This window comes from Thrips palmi, unplaced genomic scaffold (assembly GCF_012932325.1).
Source record: "Thrips palmi isolate BJ-2018 unplaced genomic scaffold, TpBJ-2018v1 HiC_scaffold_5, whole genome shotgun sequence".
Lineage (NCBI taxonomy): Eukaryota > Metazoa > Arthropoda > Insecta > Thysanoptera > Thripidae > Thrips > Thrips palmi.
Genome location: NW_023144632.1, coordinates 44,739 through 63,405, shown reverse-complemented (window position 1 = coordinate 63,405; position 18,667 = coordinate 44,739). Strand labels below are relative to the sequence as shown.

General features: G+C 46.2%; 1 protein-coding gene across 1 annotated transcript in view; it reads right to left on the bottom strand.

Moving 5' to 3' along the window:
- Positions 1–3,240, bottom strand: part of LOC117650683 — an 8,431-nt gene extending 5,191 nt beyond the window's left edge. The window contains exons 1-2 of the mRNA XM_034394262.1: positions 2,291–3,240; positions 1,953–2,199 (exon numbers count right to left, since the gene is read on the bottom strand). Of these exons, the coding sequence (XP_034250153.1) occupies positions 1,953–2,199; positions 2,291–2,319 (276 nt within the window). The 5' untranslated portion in view covers positions 2,320–3,240. The remainder of the gene's footprint in view (positions 1–1,952; positions 2,200–2,290) is intronic.
- Positions 3,241–18,667: the final 15,427 nt, after the last annotated feature.

Genomic DNA, 18,667 nt, shown 5'->3' with positions numbered 1-18,667 from the left:
ACCAGCCGGCTTTGAGGTGGAAAAAAGCATCATGCGCAACTGAAAATAGGGGTGACAGCGAAGATCGGCTCTCGTCAGTACACTTTTCGGCCAAGAAGTGTACGCTAAACATAAAAATTTTGTCGCATATCTTTACTTCGAGCCTCATAGAAACTAGGAAAATGCTTTAAATGACAACCCAAGCACACCGTTGGAAAGGGGAGACTCTGACGGTCAATTTGAGATATCGCGGGGGAAAATCGGTTTATAACTGCCGAAGATACAGTCGCGCAAAGTTGCAATTAGGGCCTTGAAAAACACAAACGTGGCTCTGTAGCCTAACAAACGACTCCAATCGAATTTCTGGCCGCAGATTCTGAAAGTACAGCTCAAAACCTTTCAAATGAGCCCAGAATGGTCCAAATCGCTCAATAATTGGCGATTTCAGCATTTTGGACTTAAGTAAAAACAGCCTAAATTTTTCAAAGGCGTTGAGCGACCTCTAATTTTGCGAAATTTGGAAAACCCCGAAACACGTAAACTTTTTTTTGGATAAAGAATCAATTTTCACCCGGCGGTCATGAGATTTCGAAACTTTTTGCAAAAGTGAAACACCCTAGGCACTCAGCAAGTCAATACTGAATGAGCAGCTGCTTGTGACAAGATAACATTACCAAAACCGACCCCCTTACTTGAAGGTTAAACTGACCAACACAACATAGGCCAAAAATTAATTAATTCAACAGTGTCACTCCACTAAAACATAACGAGAGGCTCATCCCCATCATAGTTATGATAAAAATTTATCACTCATACCCAAAAGAAGTTTCAAAACATTAACTGCGTTAGTTTGATCCGAGGAAGCTTCAAGTTTCTGTCACCCAAAATAGAAAAGGAAAATTCTTGAATGTTCATCAAAATTACTATCAGACAAACTTCTCCACTAACTTTACTCTCTCAAAAATTAATGCCTGCTTTTCATCTAACCAGAATAGAGTGAAGAGTTTCAAGTGTCACTACTAAGTGCATGAAGCCCACCTAGGAGTGACTACACTCTAAAATAAGATTTTGTTGACATATCATTCTGTCAACCAAGTTAATCAGGTAGGGAATAGAAAATAACTGAGTACAATACAAGAGTCATTGAAAATCAATAAATAGGTTTTTTTTTTAAAAAAACCCTTCAAAAGAGAACAAAAGAAAACATAAGTTTTCAAGAGCAATGATTAGAAAACAAACTGAGTACTATACAAGAGTCATTGAAAATCAATAAATAGGTTTTAAAAACCCTTCAAAAGAGAGCAATGATTAGAAGACAAACTGAGTACAATACAAGAGTCATTGAAGAATCAATAAAATAGGTTTTAAAAACCCTTAAAAAAGGAAAAAAAGGAAAAAAAAAAAAAAAAAAAAGGTTTTAAAAAGCAATAATTAAAAAAAAAAAATTTTAAAACCTATTTTTAAAACCCCAAATTCAAAAAAAAAACAAAAAATTTTTAAAAACCCCGGGTTGGGAAAGGTCCTTATCTTTTAAATTCTTTCCCTAATTCTTTTTAAAAATTTTGCGAGGAAAGCACCCCCAAATTGGGGGGAAGGGGAAAGGACCCCGGGGGGTCTCGGGGCAAAAGGGCATAAAATTTACCGGGGGAAATGCCCCCCCCTGGGGGCCCCCCCTCAATTTTGGCCGGGGGAAAAGCATGCCCCCCAACGGGGGCCCCGGCGGGGCGGGGCGGGAAGGGGAAATTCCAACCCGGGGTGGGACTTCCCCCCCAAAACGGCAGGGGGGGACAAAAAGCCCCTTTGGCTGGGGAAAAGGAAAAACCACCCTTTGCCCAAAGGGGCCCCGGGCCCCCGCCCTGCGGGAGGTCGGGGCTGGGGCAGAAGGGGCCACCCCCCTTCCCCGGGGCCCCGGTTGGGGGCCAAGGGCAAAAAAGCCCCCAAAAGGAGGGTTCTGGCTGTGGCAGCATGCCCACCAGCTCCGGCAGGGGCAGCAGGAAGAGAATTCGCAGCATGCCCACCAGCTCTGGCAGGGGCAGCAACTGGAGCCCTCCCAGGGGCACCAGCATGGACTCTGCCTCTTCTAGAGACGCGTACGTGAGGCCCAGATTCGCTTTCTTCAATCTCATCCGTTGGAAAGACTTCAGGAGGAGGAGGGGGGGTCCTCTCGGCCAGAAATCGGTTGAAGCGAGGTTGCCTGGCCTCAAGTCTGTCCCAAACAGTCTGAAACAAAATATGCCAAAGAACACATGAATAAGGAACACAACTTTTAAAAAAAACAAGATTCTTCACATCAGAGAAAAAAAAAGCTTACAGATTGCGAGCGATCCTCGTCTCTTCCATTGCGTTCTCGAAGTACTACTACTGAATCAGTCTGAGTACCCCTCGTAACAGTGTGTGGGGTTAGGCCGTAAGTCTGGGTACCCCTGCTAGTAGTTTCGTTCTCTCTATCACCTAAATCCTGAAAACAGAAAAATTACAATTTACTACACTCAGAAAACCTAACCTCTAAATCATTGAAACAGGCACGAGAATCGGGCGGTTTCTTGCAACGACACATTTCCCCTTTCATTCACACAGAGAGACGAATGATTTCGGCACGACACTTGTTCGTTTCACTCAGTCATTGATAAATCTTTGAAAGGAAACAACGAAATCACTGCGATACGTTAACTAAGCCTTTAGCGGCCATGACACCTCGCGACCGACTCCAGCCCAACCGTGACGTCACCGCCCCGGCGCCAAAATTTGAAGTTAACTGACGAACTAACTGGGTTCAATTATCAAACCTTTAACGTTCCGTCTCAATTGCGAGCCGTCACGCGTTCGCCCGGGGCGCACAAACAAAGACAACACATGCAAATGACTGAAATTTCTCGACCCACGCCGCCAGAGGGAAGGACAACATTACTCTGTTTTGAGTATTTCTAACACAATTTATTCGGAATTTCACACACGAGAACCTCCGCGAGGCGCCCCGAACAGGATTCGAACCCTGAACACACCGAATTTACCCTCAGACAGAGACACAAACAGGGAGACAGCTCGGTTCCCACGCTCACGTGGCGGGGTCAACTCGCCGTAATTCGACTCTTTTCTGACCAAAAATTTTTCGAATTTCACACGGGAGTGCCATCGCGAAGCGTCTCGCACAAGATTCGAAACGAGAAAACACAAAACAAGCTGAACAGGCAGAGGCGTGCCGGTGCGCCCCACGACCGCATGGCGCAAGGTACGCCGAGCCCAGATCTCATGATTTTAACACTTCCGACACAAAAATATTACCTCCGCGAAAAGGATTTACAGAGAAGAGCACAGGAAACATTGACTCAGATGCAAAAAACAGTGTGGCACACCGAGAAAACGCCATGACGCTATCACTCCATGCGACGCCGACTCAGCAATACAGACATCCAGTGCTTTACTCACCATATTGAACAATTCTCCCGAGACGTCTAGATCAACACCCACATTCTCCAGAAACTCTGCACCAGCTCCCTCCACGAATTCGTCGTAATCTAATAAATCGTCGAAGAACGCCATCACGGGTGGAGCAACTGACAACTGTCACTGACGCCGAGCGAACAAGAAATGACCCGTTTGGACGGGGCGGAAGCAAGGGCTGCTACCACTTTTGGCCGGCAGAGTGCGCACCGGTCGTTCTAACGGCCGGCAAAATTCGAATAGTTTCCGATTTTGCGACGATAGTAAATAAAGTGTAGGATGTCAAAATCTCTCAAATATTATTTCCTGTCACTTGACACAGTCTTGAAGCGCTGACAACAGGTGTTATGCAAATTCAGAATACACCGGCGGGGGGGGGGGGGGGGGAGGGGGGGGGGCGAAGGGGATGGGGCTCTGGACAAGCAGCTTCTCTCAGACAGTTTTCCCACGGACAAGACATGACAGGGGGAGTATTGCCAATAATTCCAGAAAAATATTTCAGCCAGAGAAATGATATCAAACACGAGTCGGCATGAAGGGGACAATGAATGAAAGAGAGTTTCGGGTAGGTCATGGACAAAGGGGGTGGGGGCGCACAGCGCTCCAGGTGTGGGGAGGGGGGGAGGGGAGGAGGCGTGGAGTCGCTCGGCTCGGCTCGGCGCTCGGCTCGGCTCGGCCGCCTCGGCGGCCGACTCGGCTCGTCACCGACGGCATGGCGAGGCGTAGCACAGGGGGAAGGGTTCCTCTGCAGCCGGAACTCGCGCGGCGGCGGGTAAAATTCAAACCGGCCGAAACACGCTCGGACTTGCGCGCGGCCGCGTGGCGCTCCCAGGTAAACGTGCGTACCGTTCCCTTCTCCAGCGAGCACGGCGCAGTAGCCTAGTGGGTTAGAGAGTGTGTTCTGCCGCGCTTCGAGCGCGGAGGCACGGGTTCGAGTCCCGTTGGCTGCCGGCGCCTTTTTCACCAACAAGTTCCAGTTTTTCCCGTGAGGGCGCACTGGCGGCGCTGGCGCTGGGTATAAATCCAGGCGCCCCGCCCGCAAGAGCATCATTCTTCGTTCAGTCGCTGACCAGTACACATCAGCACGATGACTTACGCTATCTGCGACATCCAGATGCTCCGGGGCAAGCACGGGGAGTATGTTCTCAAAGAGGTTTCGTTCTATGAACAGAACGAAGCGGCCCAGATCCACAAGTCGGCCACCTTCGCTCCACCCTACCCCGGAGATGAGATCCCAGAGAAGCAATTGCGTCAAAACAAATACATCGTGAGGCGCTTGCATTCCCTTCCTTGGGAAACTGGCTTCTCGCCCTATGACAGGCTCCCTCAGACTCTGAGCGAGATGTCGGCGGAGTATGACTTCCTCTACGTAAAGGGGGATGAGAAGAAGAGAATTCTTCAATTCTTCTTACCCTCAAAGAAAATATTTGATGTAGAGAAGTTCGGTTGTCCTAGCCTCAAAAAATTACCCAAGGCCTGGGCACCTTGTCATAATGATACCATAGGCTCTCACAGCTCAAAAACATGAGCTGCGCGCAATGCGAAGCGAGTGGGTTTGTGGATGCAGGTGTACCTCAACTCACCTAAGTGAGCAAGCGCTGTAAAGAAAATAACTGAAAACACAAAAAAATCATAAAATGACAAAACTCCCTAAAAATGAAAGCCAATGATATCCGTCTGATTAGGCGCTTCGGGAGACAGCAAGCAGGCCCGATGGGCTAACTACCAAACAGGCGCGCGCCGGGCGGCCTGCCTCCCAGGCGGCGCGCGGCACGGAGCGCGGCGGGCCGGCCTACCTCGCAGGCGCTATGACCCTTCCACGGGTGACATTCCAGCGCCATGCCTGGTCCAGCCTTAGGTTAGAGCCCTCATCTTGACCTCCCAGACTTAGGTTAGGTTGGGTTAGAGCCCTCATCTTGAACGCCACCAAAAAATTAGGTTCAGTTGGGTTACACCCTCTCTCGACACCCCCCACCCCCCCAGGTGACATTGTCCCGCCATGATGTCGGACGGTGACATTATAGTATCCTTACTACTGCCGTGCCGTCCCAAGAAGCAATAACTTGTGTTTGCAGTTTTTAGAAATAATGGCTAATGCTAGGGGTACGCGCCGTTTAGTTTGGGCGCGTAGTAGGCGAGCGATGCGCCTGAACACATTCTTATAGGAGATGGCAAAGAGTGCAGAATAAGGCCAATACAATGTCTTCCGTAACAAAAGGGCCGGAATTAATGTCATTTTCGTAATTATCTTACTGAAAACTGCAGGAAACTATGTAAAACTCGACTTCAAAATTTTGGTCCGAAATTGGTAAATATTTGGAAAAGTAAAGGTCTGGGATGAAATTGGAAGTCATTTTCGTGATCGGCGCACCAAAAACTGCAAGAAACTATGTATAACTCGACTTAAAAATTTTGGTCCGAAATTGGTAAATTTTGGGAAAAGTAAAGGTCTGGGATGAAATTGGAGGTCATTTTCGTGATCAGCACACCAAAAACTGCAGGAAACTATGTAAAACTCGACTTAAAAAATTTGGTCCGAAATTGGTAAGTTTAGGGAAAAGTAAAGGTCTGGAGTGAAAATAAAAGTCATTTTTGTGATCAGCACACCAAATACTGCAGGAAACAATGACTCACTGAGAAAATTCTGGTCCAAAATCATGTAATTCTAGTTGAAAGTATGGGTCTGCAGTTGTTAACATGAACGCTAAGCGTGTTTCCTGTTCATGGTGTCGTAACATGAACCCTGACACTGTTACTCAGTCGAGTAACATTCAACAGTCAGCATTGAATTGCTTACTACGATTCACAAATGCTTCAATTACCATTCGATAACTCCTTGTTATTGAACTTATGAATACGCAATGTTAATTGTAATACCTATAAAGCCTTTTATCTACCTTTTATTTTGAACTAGTGGATGAAACTATATTGATATCTGAATTAATTAAAAGGGGACACATTTACAGGCAGGCTGATTGCAACTACTTTACGGAGAAGACCTTCTATGAGATCCACTGAATCGTTCCATTGAATCCAATGTCGAGCCCACTTTTCGCTAAACGCAAGTTAATCTTATTCATAATGATAGTCATGATGTGATATTTAATCTTTGAAACAGTATAGCGTAAGTATTTACCTAACATTCTAAGTAAATTAAAAAGAGAGCCAACTCAAACCATGACTGACACATATTACCAGTTGTCGCAGACAATGTATGATGAAGTTAAAAGAATCGTCTCATGAAATCATATGATCAAGTCACTGAATCGTCTCATTGAATCAGATGTCAATGTCAATCCTTGTATGCGCTACACTCACTCACCATATAGTTATCTTTAAGGTTAGTACTATAGTAAACTTACAGCATTGCAATGAAGCCTTTTCCCAGAGTCAGTGCCAAGAGTCAGCAAAGACTTTTTATTTTGGCAAGATTAGTGTCTGCTTTGTACTTTTGGATTGTATCATGGAGACAAGCTACTAACGTAGGGAGACGCAAGGTCCCGCTTCCTGTCACCAGGTCATGTAGTTTGGAGGGAGTGAGACAGACATACTTCGGAGTTTCTTTTTAACACTTTACATTGAATTGGCGATACTTTCGTCACATCCGACTACTCTTATGATAGTTTCTATCCTGTAGGATGACGAAGATGACATTTGTCACTCGAAATATCATCGACATAAATAAAGTCTTCAGTTTCGTAGGTTAGAAAATCGGACCTCTCTCTCGCGAGATCTGACATGACCTGGTGACACGCAGTTCTCGTGGTTTATTTCAGGGAAATATTCAACCGATTGCCAAATAAAAGGTATTAAGGTTACTGTAAGGTGAAAAAACTATCTTCTAAAGTATAGGTGGCAGTGCTTTGGTTTTTGGTGATTTAGTTGCTTACTATGAAAAACTTTTACAGCCACAGACTGGACTCCCAACTCCCATTAGTCCAAAGTTATGAGGGTTTTAGTGTTATTTTAGTTGTTTACTCAAAATTCTCCTTGCGATGAACCAAAAAGTTTACGGAGGTGTGATTTTTTATTTTAAGGCCCAATGGACATGCAAACAGACTAGCAAAGCCGAATTTCACAATATATGCATAGATAAGCTGTAATTTCTATTTGGAAAATGCGTTTTGAATTTTTTACTGAAATTTGGTAAAATTTTGCTATTTTTTGGTGTTTTTTTGTGTTTTTTGAGAAAAATTCCTGTTTCATGTTGGAATTTTGGAAATCCGGCTTTGCTACGAGATAGGCAAATCAATAAAGAACTTGTAGAACAAAACACAAGTCTCGACAACTTTTGGTTCATCGCAAGGAGAATTTTTAGTTAACGACTAAATTTGTTACGTAAACTTCAATAACTCAGAAAATAATGGGAGTTGAGTGCCTCAACTTTGGGTTTAAGTTCATCTTATAGTAAGCAACCTGAAACCTAAATACAAACATGATGCCACAATTATTTTAAAAAATGATATTTCACATTTTTTTTTACTTTACAGTAACCTTAACATCATCAATGATCCTTCCTGATTCCATAGACCAGATAAAATTGGATGATTATCGGAATTAAATAGTTTGAAAGTGTTGAAATACCGGAGGGTGTCCCAAACCTTGCGTCTCCCTACGTTAGTAGCTTGTCTCCATGATTGTATTAATCTATTTTCTAACTGTTATTGAGCAAAGCAAACAACTAAAAAGTATAATGTCTGAGAATAAAAATGGAAATCCACTCTCAAAGCTTGGAAAGACCAAATCATTCTTGCAATTATCAAAGACACACACACTCCACTGACTAAAACATTTCCCCTGTAGCAGGGGAGGGGGCGGACGGACGGACGAAACGCGTAATAATTGTCACTTTCATTTTCCGTATTTCACTGCGTTGACACTCCGGAGGGGTTTCAATCATTCTAGAATGTTGAAAAACTAAGGTTGATCTCATTTCCAAACCGTTCTGCTATTTACACTGTTAAAAAAATTCTTAAATTTAATAAATTTTATACATAATGTCATCTTAGTTTTAAGAACCTTTTGAAGGGAATTGAAAACTCATAAAGGTTTGTGAAGTTTAAGAAAATTTCTTACATTGACCAAAACATATCTGACAAGTAATGGAAATATTGGCAACTTTCAGAAACTTTATTAAAATTGAACAAGCTAGGGCCCGCCCTTCCGTCGAACCGAGTTGCCAGCTCCGCTTCGCTGCGCCGGCAACTCGGTTCGACAGGGGGCCGGCCCAGCTTGGCCTGCCGGCGGCCTTTTCTCGGGCCTTCGGCCCTCGCATCAGACCCAACTTGGCCAGTCGAAGGCCCGGGCCTTCGGTCCGCTCGCATCACACACCCCGTGAGCGGGTAAAGCACAGTTATCGATGTACCATCGTGACTTAGGCCCGCCCTTCTATTCACAATATGCAATAGTCCTTACACTTTTCACTCCAACTGTCCTTAGAATATGCCCATTACATTTGTCTCTTCGCCCTCATTCCGAAAATACCCATATTTGCCATGGTACTGCAACTCCTTGCAATAGAGGCACAGCATGCTGCAGCAGCAGCGCAAAACGAGTCCGTCGCACTTTTCCCCATAACTCATGAAGCCGGGCTCCTGGACCCCCCTTCCGACCCCTCGTTGAAGAGGTCTTGCCAAGACCTATCCAAAACTTAAGTAAAAATTTTCAGTCGGTCGACCCCCTTTTTTCAAGATCCTGATGTGACTAATAGACCAGCGGTTCCCAACCTTTTTCGGTTCGCGACCCCAAATTTGTAACAAAAAATTTCCGCGACCCCCAGGAAAAATTTCGCGACCCCACGCGACCCCTCCTTTAGCATGCCTTTGATACAAAGTGCGATAATCCACCTTAGTTTGGGAGCAGTATTGCCGCAAAGTTGATCAAAACGGCCACAAATGTCTTCTAAAAATCGTGTTTTGGGCCGACTTTAAGCAGCCACTGCGTTTGATCTGAGGCGGTATTTCGTCCTCCCTCAACGGGCATTTGGTCTTCGGACCTTCCTTTAGCATGCCATTGTTACGGAGTGTGATTATCTGCCTTAGTTTGGGAGCAGTATTGCCACAAAGTTGATCAAAACGGTCAAAAATGTCTTTGAAAAATCGTGTTTTGGGCCGCCTTTAAGCAGCCACTGCGTCTGATCCGAGGCGGTATTTTGTCCTCCTTCAACGGGCATTTGGTCTTTGGACCTTCCTTTAGAATGCCTTTGTTACGGAGCGCGATTATCGGCCTTAGTTTGGGAGCAGTATTGTCTCAAAGTGGATCAAAATGGCATTCAAAGGCATTTTTTACTGTTTTCATCAACTTTGAGACAATACTGCTCCCAAACTAAGGCCGATAATCGCGCTCCGTAACAAAGGCATTCCAAAGGAAGGTCCAAAGACCAAATGCCCGCTGAGGGAGGACGACATACCGCCTCGGATCAGACGCAGTTGCTGCTTAAAGTCGGCCTAAAACACGAGTTTTCAAAGGCATTTTCGACCGTTTTGAACAATTCCGCCAGCCGGGAAACAGCCGCGACCCCAGGCGACCCCAACCACCTCGCCGCGACCCCTCGAAATTTTTTCGCGACTCCCTTTGGGGTCGCGACCCCAAGGTTGGGAACCGCTGTAATAGACGAAGTCGGGCTCCTGGACCCCCTTTCCGACCCCTCGTTGAAAAGGTCTTGCTGAGACCAATCGAAATCTGCAATATTTTTTTTTAGTCGGTCGACCCCCTTTTTTGAAGATTCTGATCTGGCCAACTCGTAAAAGCGGCCGATGGGGTCGGGACCAGGTCCATTCATCTTGTCTCGTCGCCCCGATTCCAAAAATACCCCTATGTGCCCTGCTAGCACCAATAATGGCGGAAATCCCCCTCCCGCTCATGTAAACCATGATGCACCTGCAGCAGCCCTTGTGCGACCCGAACGGGATTTGCACCACCGGATTATTTGTTTGGACGGTACTCCTGAAGTACCCTCCAAATCTGGTTACTCTAGCTCAAACTTCCTTGTACAAAACGCCAACAACAAAAAAACAACTACAACAACAAAAACACACAGACACAAAGGCAAATGCATAGGCCCTCCCCCTATTTTTTGAATAGAAGGGCGGGCCAAAAACGGGTTCATAAAATTTGAGATTGTTTACCAAATGTAATAATTTGTGCGAGGGGGAAACAACTTGGGAAAATTTTGTACACCGTTATTTCAAATTCAAATTATTTCACTTATTTCAAACTTATTTCAAGTTATTTCACTTATTTCAAGTTATTTCACTTATTTCAAATCTATTTCAACTTATTTCACTTATTTCAACTTATTTCACCTATTTCAAACTTATTTCAAACTATTTCACACTTATTTCAGCTTATTTCACACTTATTTCAACTTATTTCACACTTATTTCAACTTATTTCATAGATTTCCTCTCATTGCACACTAATTGTAACATAATTCAGCCGATTTCACACTTATTTTAACCATACTTATACTTAAACTCAAGCTGTTACGTGCTTTTACTCAATTTTAACCTTGCGTTGGTTAAACCTAGGGTCGCCTAGGGTCAAATTAAAACTTGCTAATCGGCCCCAAATAAACCTGTTAAATTTTGATCCAGGACGAGAGCAAAATTCCAGCAGTGCGACTTGGTTAGTAACCGTTGTGGAAATATATTCACACAAAATCTACGATGAATTATACTGTGTAGCGACATACTTCGAACTCAGTCGTATCTGCTCTTTTAAAATTGAACTACAGGACGCTTTGTTTAACAGACCTGAAAAATTAGAAAACCCAAAGAACCCAAATTTACGCCAGAGAGAATTAATAGCATCTTTCTGTGAAACGAAATTACTTATGCTCGGCCGCAGCCGTCCTTGTCTCTCCCATAGGTCCGCCTTGAGAGCGAGAGAGACGCATGATGTGCTCGCTTCGCCCAGGCAAGCGCGCACCTCAACGCTGCTCGCCGGGCCGTCAGCGACACTGCCGGCCGGTGACGGGGACCGTCCCGGAACAGTTTGACAACATTTGGCGGGGGGGGGATGGCCGGGCCACATCGCTGGTCGCTGCCGCTTTGCCAAGACCCGTGCACAGTCGCCCCCTCTCTCGCACAGCCCGGGCGGCGGGTCGAGCCGACCCCCCCACTGCAAAACTGTTTGGTAGTAGCCGTGCCGAGCCGTGGCCTGCACCGCTCGCCGCAGAGCCCGAGCGCCCTAGGCCGGGCCGAATCGGGAGGCATTGTTGCGCGATATTCCGCGCCGTGGCAGGCGGGGAGGGATTGTCAATGTTGCGAGCAGGCCGTCGCGCGCAGGCCGTCGCGCGCGAGGAGGGGGTGCCATTGTTTACGCCCGGTGCCGCTGGCGCTGTACCGGGGAGGTATTGTCGAATTTCCCCGCAGGCTGCGCCTCACTGCCCCCATCCCGCCCCCGGGCCCGGGAGCCAAACCAGCCCCTATTATATTGATAGGATACGCGCTTGGTTTCTGGACTCAAGAGTAAAAACAGACTGACACCTTCATGTGTATAGTAGTTTTAAGTATGTTTCAAGTGTGCAGGTATCATCTGCTAAAAAATTTTCTAGCCCAGTGAGAGGTTGTGGTTAAGTCATACAACGTCACACGTCACCCACCATCCACACGTGCCCCCACCCTCGCTTCTTGACACATTCACATCCACGTTCCCATTGCTGTTCACGGTTCCGTATGCCACCGTTCCCCCCCCCCCCCCCCCCCCCCCTCCCAAAGCGCCCCCTGGTGCTCGGGGCAGTCGAAATAACGGGGATTTCCGAATTATTTCACACTTATTTCAACTTATTTCACACTTATTTCACTTATTTCAAACTTATTTCAACTTATTTCAAGTTATTTCAACTTATTTCAAGTTATTTCAACTTATTTCAAGTTATTTCACTTATTTCAACTTATTTCACTTATTTCAAACTTATTTCAACTTATTTCACTTATTTCAAATTTATTTCAACTTATTTCCGAAAAAATGTACACCTTATTTCAAGTTGTTTCCCCCTCGAATTTGTGTCTTAAAATTCAAAACTACTATGACTTTTTATATTTGATTTTCATCCTGCCAGTTAAAATTGTGATCATTGGACGCTTCACTACCAGTGTACGTAAAGAACAAATTTGTATGATCCTGGTCATGTGAAGTTGTGTTTGGAGGCCCTTGGATGAGCGCTTCCGCTGCCTAGCGGAGTCTCCGCCGAGAGGCTTGGAGTCATCCACATCCTAGGGCCCGCCTCGCAGAGCTCACTCGTGGCGCAGTTGGTAGCGTCGCAGTGCAGTAATCCGGAATTCCGGGTTCGAGACCGAGCTTCAACCACGCTTCCAAGCAACTTCGGCAGTGAAATCTACTACTTCCATACAATGAGTAACTCATGACGTACATAAGGCGTTCAATTTTTCCCTTCTCTACATTAAATTCTTCTTAAATGCAAAAACAACTTTCAAGAAACAGATTATTACTTTTAAAATTTGGTTCTTACTTTTAAGAAGAAAAAGTTTATTACTTTTACTAGCAAAAAGTCTTTGTAAACTGCTTCATAAAAAAGTTTCTTAAAATTAAGATGGAGTTTTTTAACAGTGTATTTTGTTTTATTTGTTGATTTGCTTGTGTCCCGTATTTGAGAGCCGCGGCCGCAGGTATGAGAAATTGGTAACTAACTGCTGCCAACCTAACCATGCTAATAAACTGATTCAAAAAGATGTTTTGAATACTTCAAACGATACTAAACAACGATTTGAAACAAACTCGTGTTGGGCGGAAGTAAGATGACGCTAAATGCGAAGTAAGGAAACTATACCTGTTGTAGTCGCTGAGAAACGTGAGCGTGTACGAACAGAGGGACAGACGGACAGACAGACGCACGACCAGTCACTTTTTGGAGCGCCCAAACACGGCAAGGGCTCGCTATCGCTCGCCAATGACTACGACTTTCTGTTTTTCTCTTAACTACGTATCTGACCGATGATGCACTGGGTACGCGGGGAAACACAATGCAGTTTTCACCTCAAAATACCAATACTGGATCGTTGGCGTGCCGCTGCACCGTTTATGGGGACTTTCTTCGAAATCCCTTAGTGTAGGACTGTAGTGTAGGTGCAGTAGGGCCCAAACGACGCTAAACTTCACGATCCAACTTTGCACACGTTGTAGGCATAGTCCGAGGCTCAATTTTTTTTCCAGAATGTTTTTTGAGAACGGCCCTCTATGGGCATACAGGACATGAGCCCCGTCCCGTTTGAGCCCCGATGGTCTGAGCCCGGACCTGAGCCCCAACCTGAGCCCGGGTTGAGCCCCGACCCAAGCCCCAATATCCAGAGCCCGGATTGAGCCCCGACCTAAGCCCCATCTGAGCCCCGTTTGAGCCCCATTTGAGCCCGACGGCCTTAAATCACGCATTTTTGCATGATTTTTTGCCACGGGGCTCAAGTCGGGCTCAGGTGGGGCTCGAACGGGGCTTAGGTCCGGGCGCAATACGGGCTCTGGATATTGGGGCTTCGGTCGGGGCTCAAGTCGGGGCTTAAATGGGGCTAAAACGGGACGGGGCTTATGTCCTGTATGCCCCTCTTTGAACCGTTCAACGTTCAATTTGCTAAATTTGGGCACTTGTGACAAATTTTGTCCGAATTGGTTGCAATTTCTTTTTTCAGACCCCTCATTTAATTCTGAGCATTTTGAAAAAAATTGATTGTAGCTCAAAAACTCACGGATCTGTGATCATTTTAGTAAAGCATTGTTTGGAAAATCTCAAAAACTTAAAAAAATCCGCCAAAAATTGAAAAATTGAAATTTTTGAAAACCGTTTTAAGGGAGTACCCTCATAAGTATCATCTGCATGCAGTTCGCATGCGTTCACGTTCGCGTCAGCGTTAACGTAAGGGACAGAATCCTCCACGCAGATGCGTACTTCCCGGCTTATACAGCAAAACAAGAAATGAGGCCCATTTCCAACGCAAACTTTATTACTGATGAACATGCATTTCCATTTCCCGCAGAATCTAGCTCAGCAGCGGGGCCCAAGGCCCCGCTGGCTAGTTCAATCGATGTGTCACAAGCTCAACAATAAAGACTATCGTAGCCACCGACCAGCCCACCGCAAGGAGATGCAGCAGGGCCATGCCAACGAACCCGCTGCCGGCGTTGTGGTGCATCCTCTGATGCTGTATTTTCTCCCTCGCAGCTCTGTAGTGCTCCTTCAAAGTGGCCAGGTGCAGCATCCTCGGGATGATGCCGCTGTTTTGGAGTCGACCAATGGCTTCGTCGACGGCCATCACCAATGGGTACATCTTCCTCATGTAAGTAACGTAGGTGACCTGCAGCAGGGGCGAGGGAAGCATGTAAGTGCAGCCTCGCAGGCAATGGAAGCGTGAAGCGTGCGCGCTGGACGCCACGGCGAAGATGGAGCCATTGGCGAAGCGCTCCTCGCAATCCATCACTTCTTCCGGAGTGTCACAAACCACGACCTGCTCCAGCGGCACACCAGATGCATTTAAACTTTGACGGTAGTTATGAACCCGGACGGCAAAGGTGAGATTGGGCATGGTTTTGAGCAGCTCCTCGATGGTTTGAGGAAAAGGAACCGACACTTGGAATGCGCTCTCGGAGAGCAGAAGGCTCTTGAAAGCCACGTTTATGTTGAAATAAGAGAACAGCCAGGAGCCGACGAGCACGCGAGTGGACATCGTGCCAGGCCTCAGCAGTGACGCTGGCAAGGGGACTTCGAACACTAAAGCCCACTGGCCCAGGAAGTATGCCTGGACCTGAGACCACCAAGGCCCCCGGGGCCGCGGTACCACCCGCGTCATAACCAACCGCAATGCCACGGTGATACAAACGCCGACAACTAGGCAGATGCCCATCCACTTCGTTGTTTCTGATCTCCACATGTTCCTCACAAAGTCAACCCATACAGTGTGCCTCGCATTGCTGGAGGAAGGACAGTGTGCTGTGATGCCGACGGGCAGATGAAGAAACATTGCCGACGGGCGCCAGTTTCTAACCCTCCCCCAAGTCAACACAAAGGCCCCAAGGAGGATGTCGGTGCCATTGGTGAGGTCACTAAATGGTCTGGAGACCGTTCCGTTGTCCGGCTCCACCGATGTTGAGTCAAGGCTGTATTGCCATTTCATCCTGACGTTTCTGTAGCGCGCCATGGAAGTGATGATATCCCGGGCAATGCTCGAAGCAAGGGTCAGTTCGTTTTCGGGATCTTCATCGCACTGATCCAGTCGTCTGCGGATAAGGGTTGCTCGCATGACGCACCCGCCGAGGTCTCGCGGAAGGGCACCGTCTTCGTAGAGCTGGGCCGGCAGCGCGTCAGGCGACACGTGCCCTAAACGCACCGTGGCCATGGCCACCGCGGCCGGCGGCTGGCTGCCGCACACTCCGGAGGCGTTGGCGAACGGTGCCATCTTGTAGAGGACGCCGGACTCGTGGCCCACCACAGCCACTGCTACCTTGAGCCAAGACCTTGACCAAACTTCGGCCATCAAGTCCCGCACGAGGGGTTCCAGGCAACTGCCTGTCCGTTTCCGCGCCCACCACAATCATCAACTTGGTGCGCCAGTCCGTAGTCCTTGGCAGCTTTGAAATAACGTGCAGCACTCGCCCCGAAGTTGCCGCCAAAATGAACCCCGCCCTGCTGCCCGGAGGCAGCGGGTGTCCGGACGTCGGGCACTCCAGCACTATCGGCACGAGGGACAAATGTCGTCCAATCCAGGGCACGTCCGTTCCCACATCATCAAGGCATAGAACAAGGCCGCTCTTGGGCGGCGACGTGAGGTAACGTGTCGCGATGGCGCTCAGAAAGTTGACGACGTGTTCATCGGATGCCCTAGAACCACGACAACGTTAGGAACGTCACTGAGATGGCTGTCCGAGTTTAGATTCACTCGAGGGGGAAACAACTTTAAGTGTACCTTTTCCAAAAAAAAAAAACAAAAAAAAAACCGAAATTGCGTTAAAATAAGGTGACGTAACGCGGAATAGCGTGCAGTGACGAAATACCCTTGAAATAACGTAAATTTGAAATAACGGTGTACAAAATTATTCGAGGTTGTTTGTCCCTTGGATTGACGTTAAATACAAAGACTTTAAGGTTATTGTAAGCTGAAAAAAGGAGCAATATGACATTTACAACTTGTGTCAGATGTCTCAATTTAGGTCTTACAGTTCCTTTCTATTAGGGTCAGGGCGGGGGCAAACTGGACAGGGGAAGAACTCGACACCCCACATTTTACTTCAAATGCCGTGGGAAGGTGGGTGGGGTACCATGTGACACGGCCACCATGTGACTTTGGCTTTTTCTCCCAAACGGCTTGCTATCCAACAGCGGTAAGAAGACTCAAAGGAAGGTATCATAAAGGAGAATCGACGTGCAATAGGTCGTGACTCTCGTTCGAATAGGACGGGAATGGTAGCGATCAGAATTGGAAATAGTCTTAAAATAGCTCATTGGAAACTTTTTCTATTTCCCGCCGCGTCCGCTTTTTACCTTTAAAATACATTTTAAGGACATATGCTCTGCAAGATGTTCTTCTTTGATGTTTTAAGCGCAAAATAAGCTTTGGCTCGATTCTCTACGGCATAAACTTTGAGCGTTATTGCTGTTTCCCCTAAAACTGTTGATCTGGGCACCATGTGACACTACTGTCATTCGCTATGGGATTCCACGATTCACTCAGTTGAATGTGTTCAGCCCATGACATTTGTACACTAATAACTAAAACCTTCATTGCTCGGGAACCAAAGATGATAAATTGATAAACTCAACGGAAATAAAAAGCTGGAAGACTTCTTCATTCATTCTTTGCGTATAGATACGCTGAATAGGATTTAAACCCTGACAAAAGGCCACTGCCTCATGGTGCACTAAGGCTGTCACATAGTGTACTACGTGGGGTGCGAAGTGACACTTTGACTTGGCCCATTCAACTCGGGATAACTCAGCAACCAAAACAGATAAATTAGAAATCTCAACAGAAATTTTAAGGTGAAGAATCATTTTATTCACATGACTACTTATGGATGTAATGTGATTGGTAGTATTGGGTTGACGGACACTTAACAAAAACCGTCACATGGTACCCCACCTTCCCTTACTGGCCTGACAACTGTCGTGTTATGAACCGCTGATGCCACGGAACAACTTCTGATACATGTTATTCCCGTGCCTACGATATTTGAAGTAAAATATGGGGTGTCCAGTTCTTCCCCGCCCTGACCCTACACTGTTTACTAGGGGTACGCGCCGTTTAGTGTGGGCGCGTAGTGTGGTTGAGCGATGCGAATTTGTGCACTTCGGACTTTGCTTAAGGTGACGAAATGTGCAGCTTGTGGGCTCATATTGAGTGAAATGTAGGTCTGGGGTATAAATGGAAGTGATTTTTGTTATCAGCACACAAAAAAAACTGTTGGGATCAAAGTCAAACTCGATTCCAAAATTTTGGTCCAAAATTGGTCAAAATTCGGTAATGCGTGAGTCTGGGAAAAAATTGGAAGTCATTTTTGAGTTCAGCGCACCAAAAACTGCAGGAAACAATAAAAAACTCGATTTGAAAATTTTGGTCCAAAATGACCTAATTTGGGATGAAAATATAAGTCTGAAGTCGAAATGGAGGTGATTTTCGTTATCAGCACACAAAAAACTGTTGGGATCAACAGCAAACTCAATTCCAAAATTTCGGTCCAAATTTGGCCAAAATTTGGCAAAGCGTGAGTCTGGAAAAAATTTGGAAGTCATTTTTGAGTTCAGCTCATCAAACACTGCAGAAAACAATATAAAACTTCCCCTTAAAATTTTGGTCCGAAATGACCCAATTTGAGATGAAAATATAAGTCTGGAGTAGAAATGGAATTGGTTTTCATAATCAGGACTCAAAAAACTCCAAGAATCAATATGAGATTCAATTGAAAAATATTGATATCAATTGATCAATAATGGGTAAAGAATGGGTCTGGGTTGGTCTTCATAGATCACCCTTTCGACACTCCCTATCTAAAGTCGCTTATCTTGTCCCGGTGCTGCTTAAACTAGCGCATCTGACCCGCCCGCGGCTCACATCAGCGGGTGGAAACTCTATTGCCGAAAAAGACATGCAAAGGTTTTTTGTGCACCTTAGATCTCGGAACCCAGAGGTGGTAGGTAAAATCCGAGGTCATATTTGGAATCCTCATAAAATTTCACTCGGCGTAGGGTATGTTTGGAGCGGGAGGTCAAGGAAATGGTCGGTCATGTTGCAATGAGAAAAAGAAA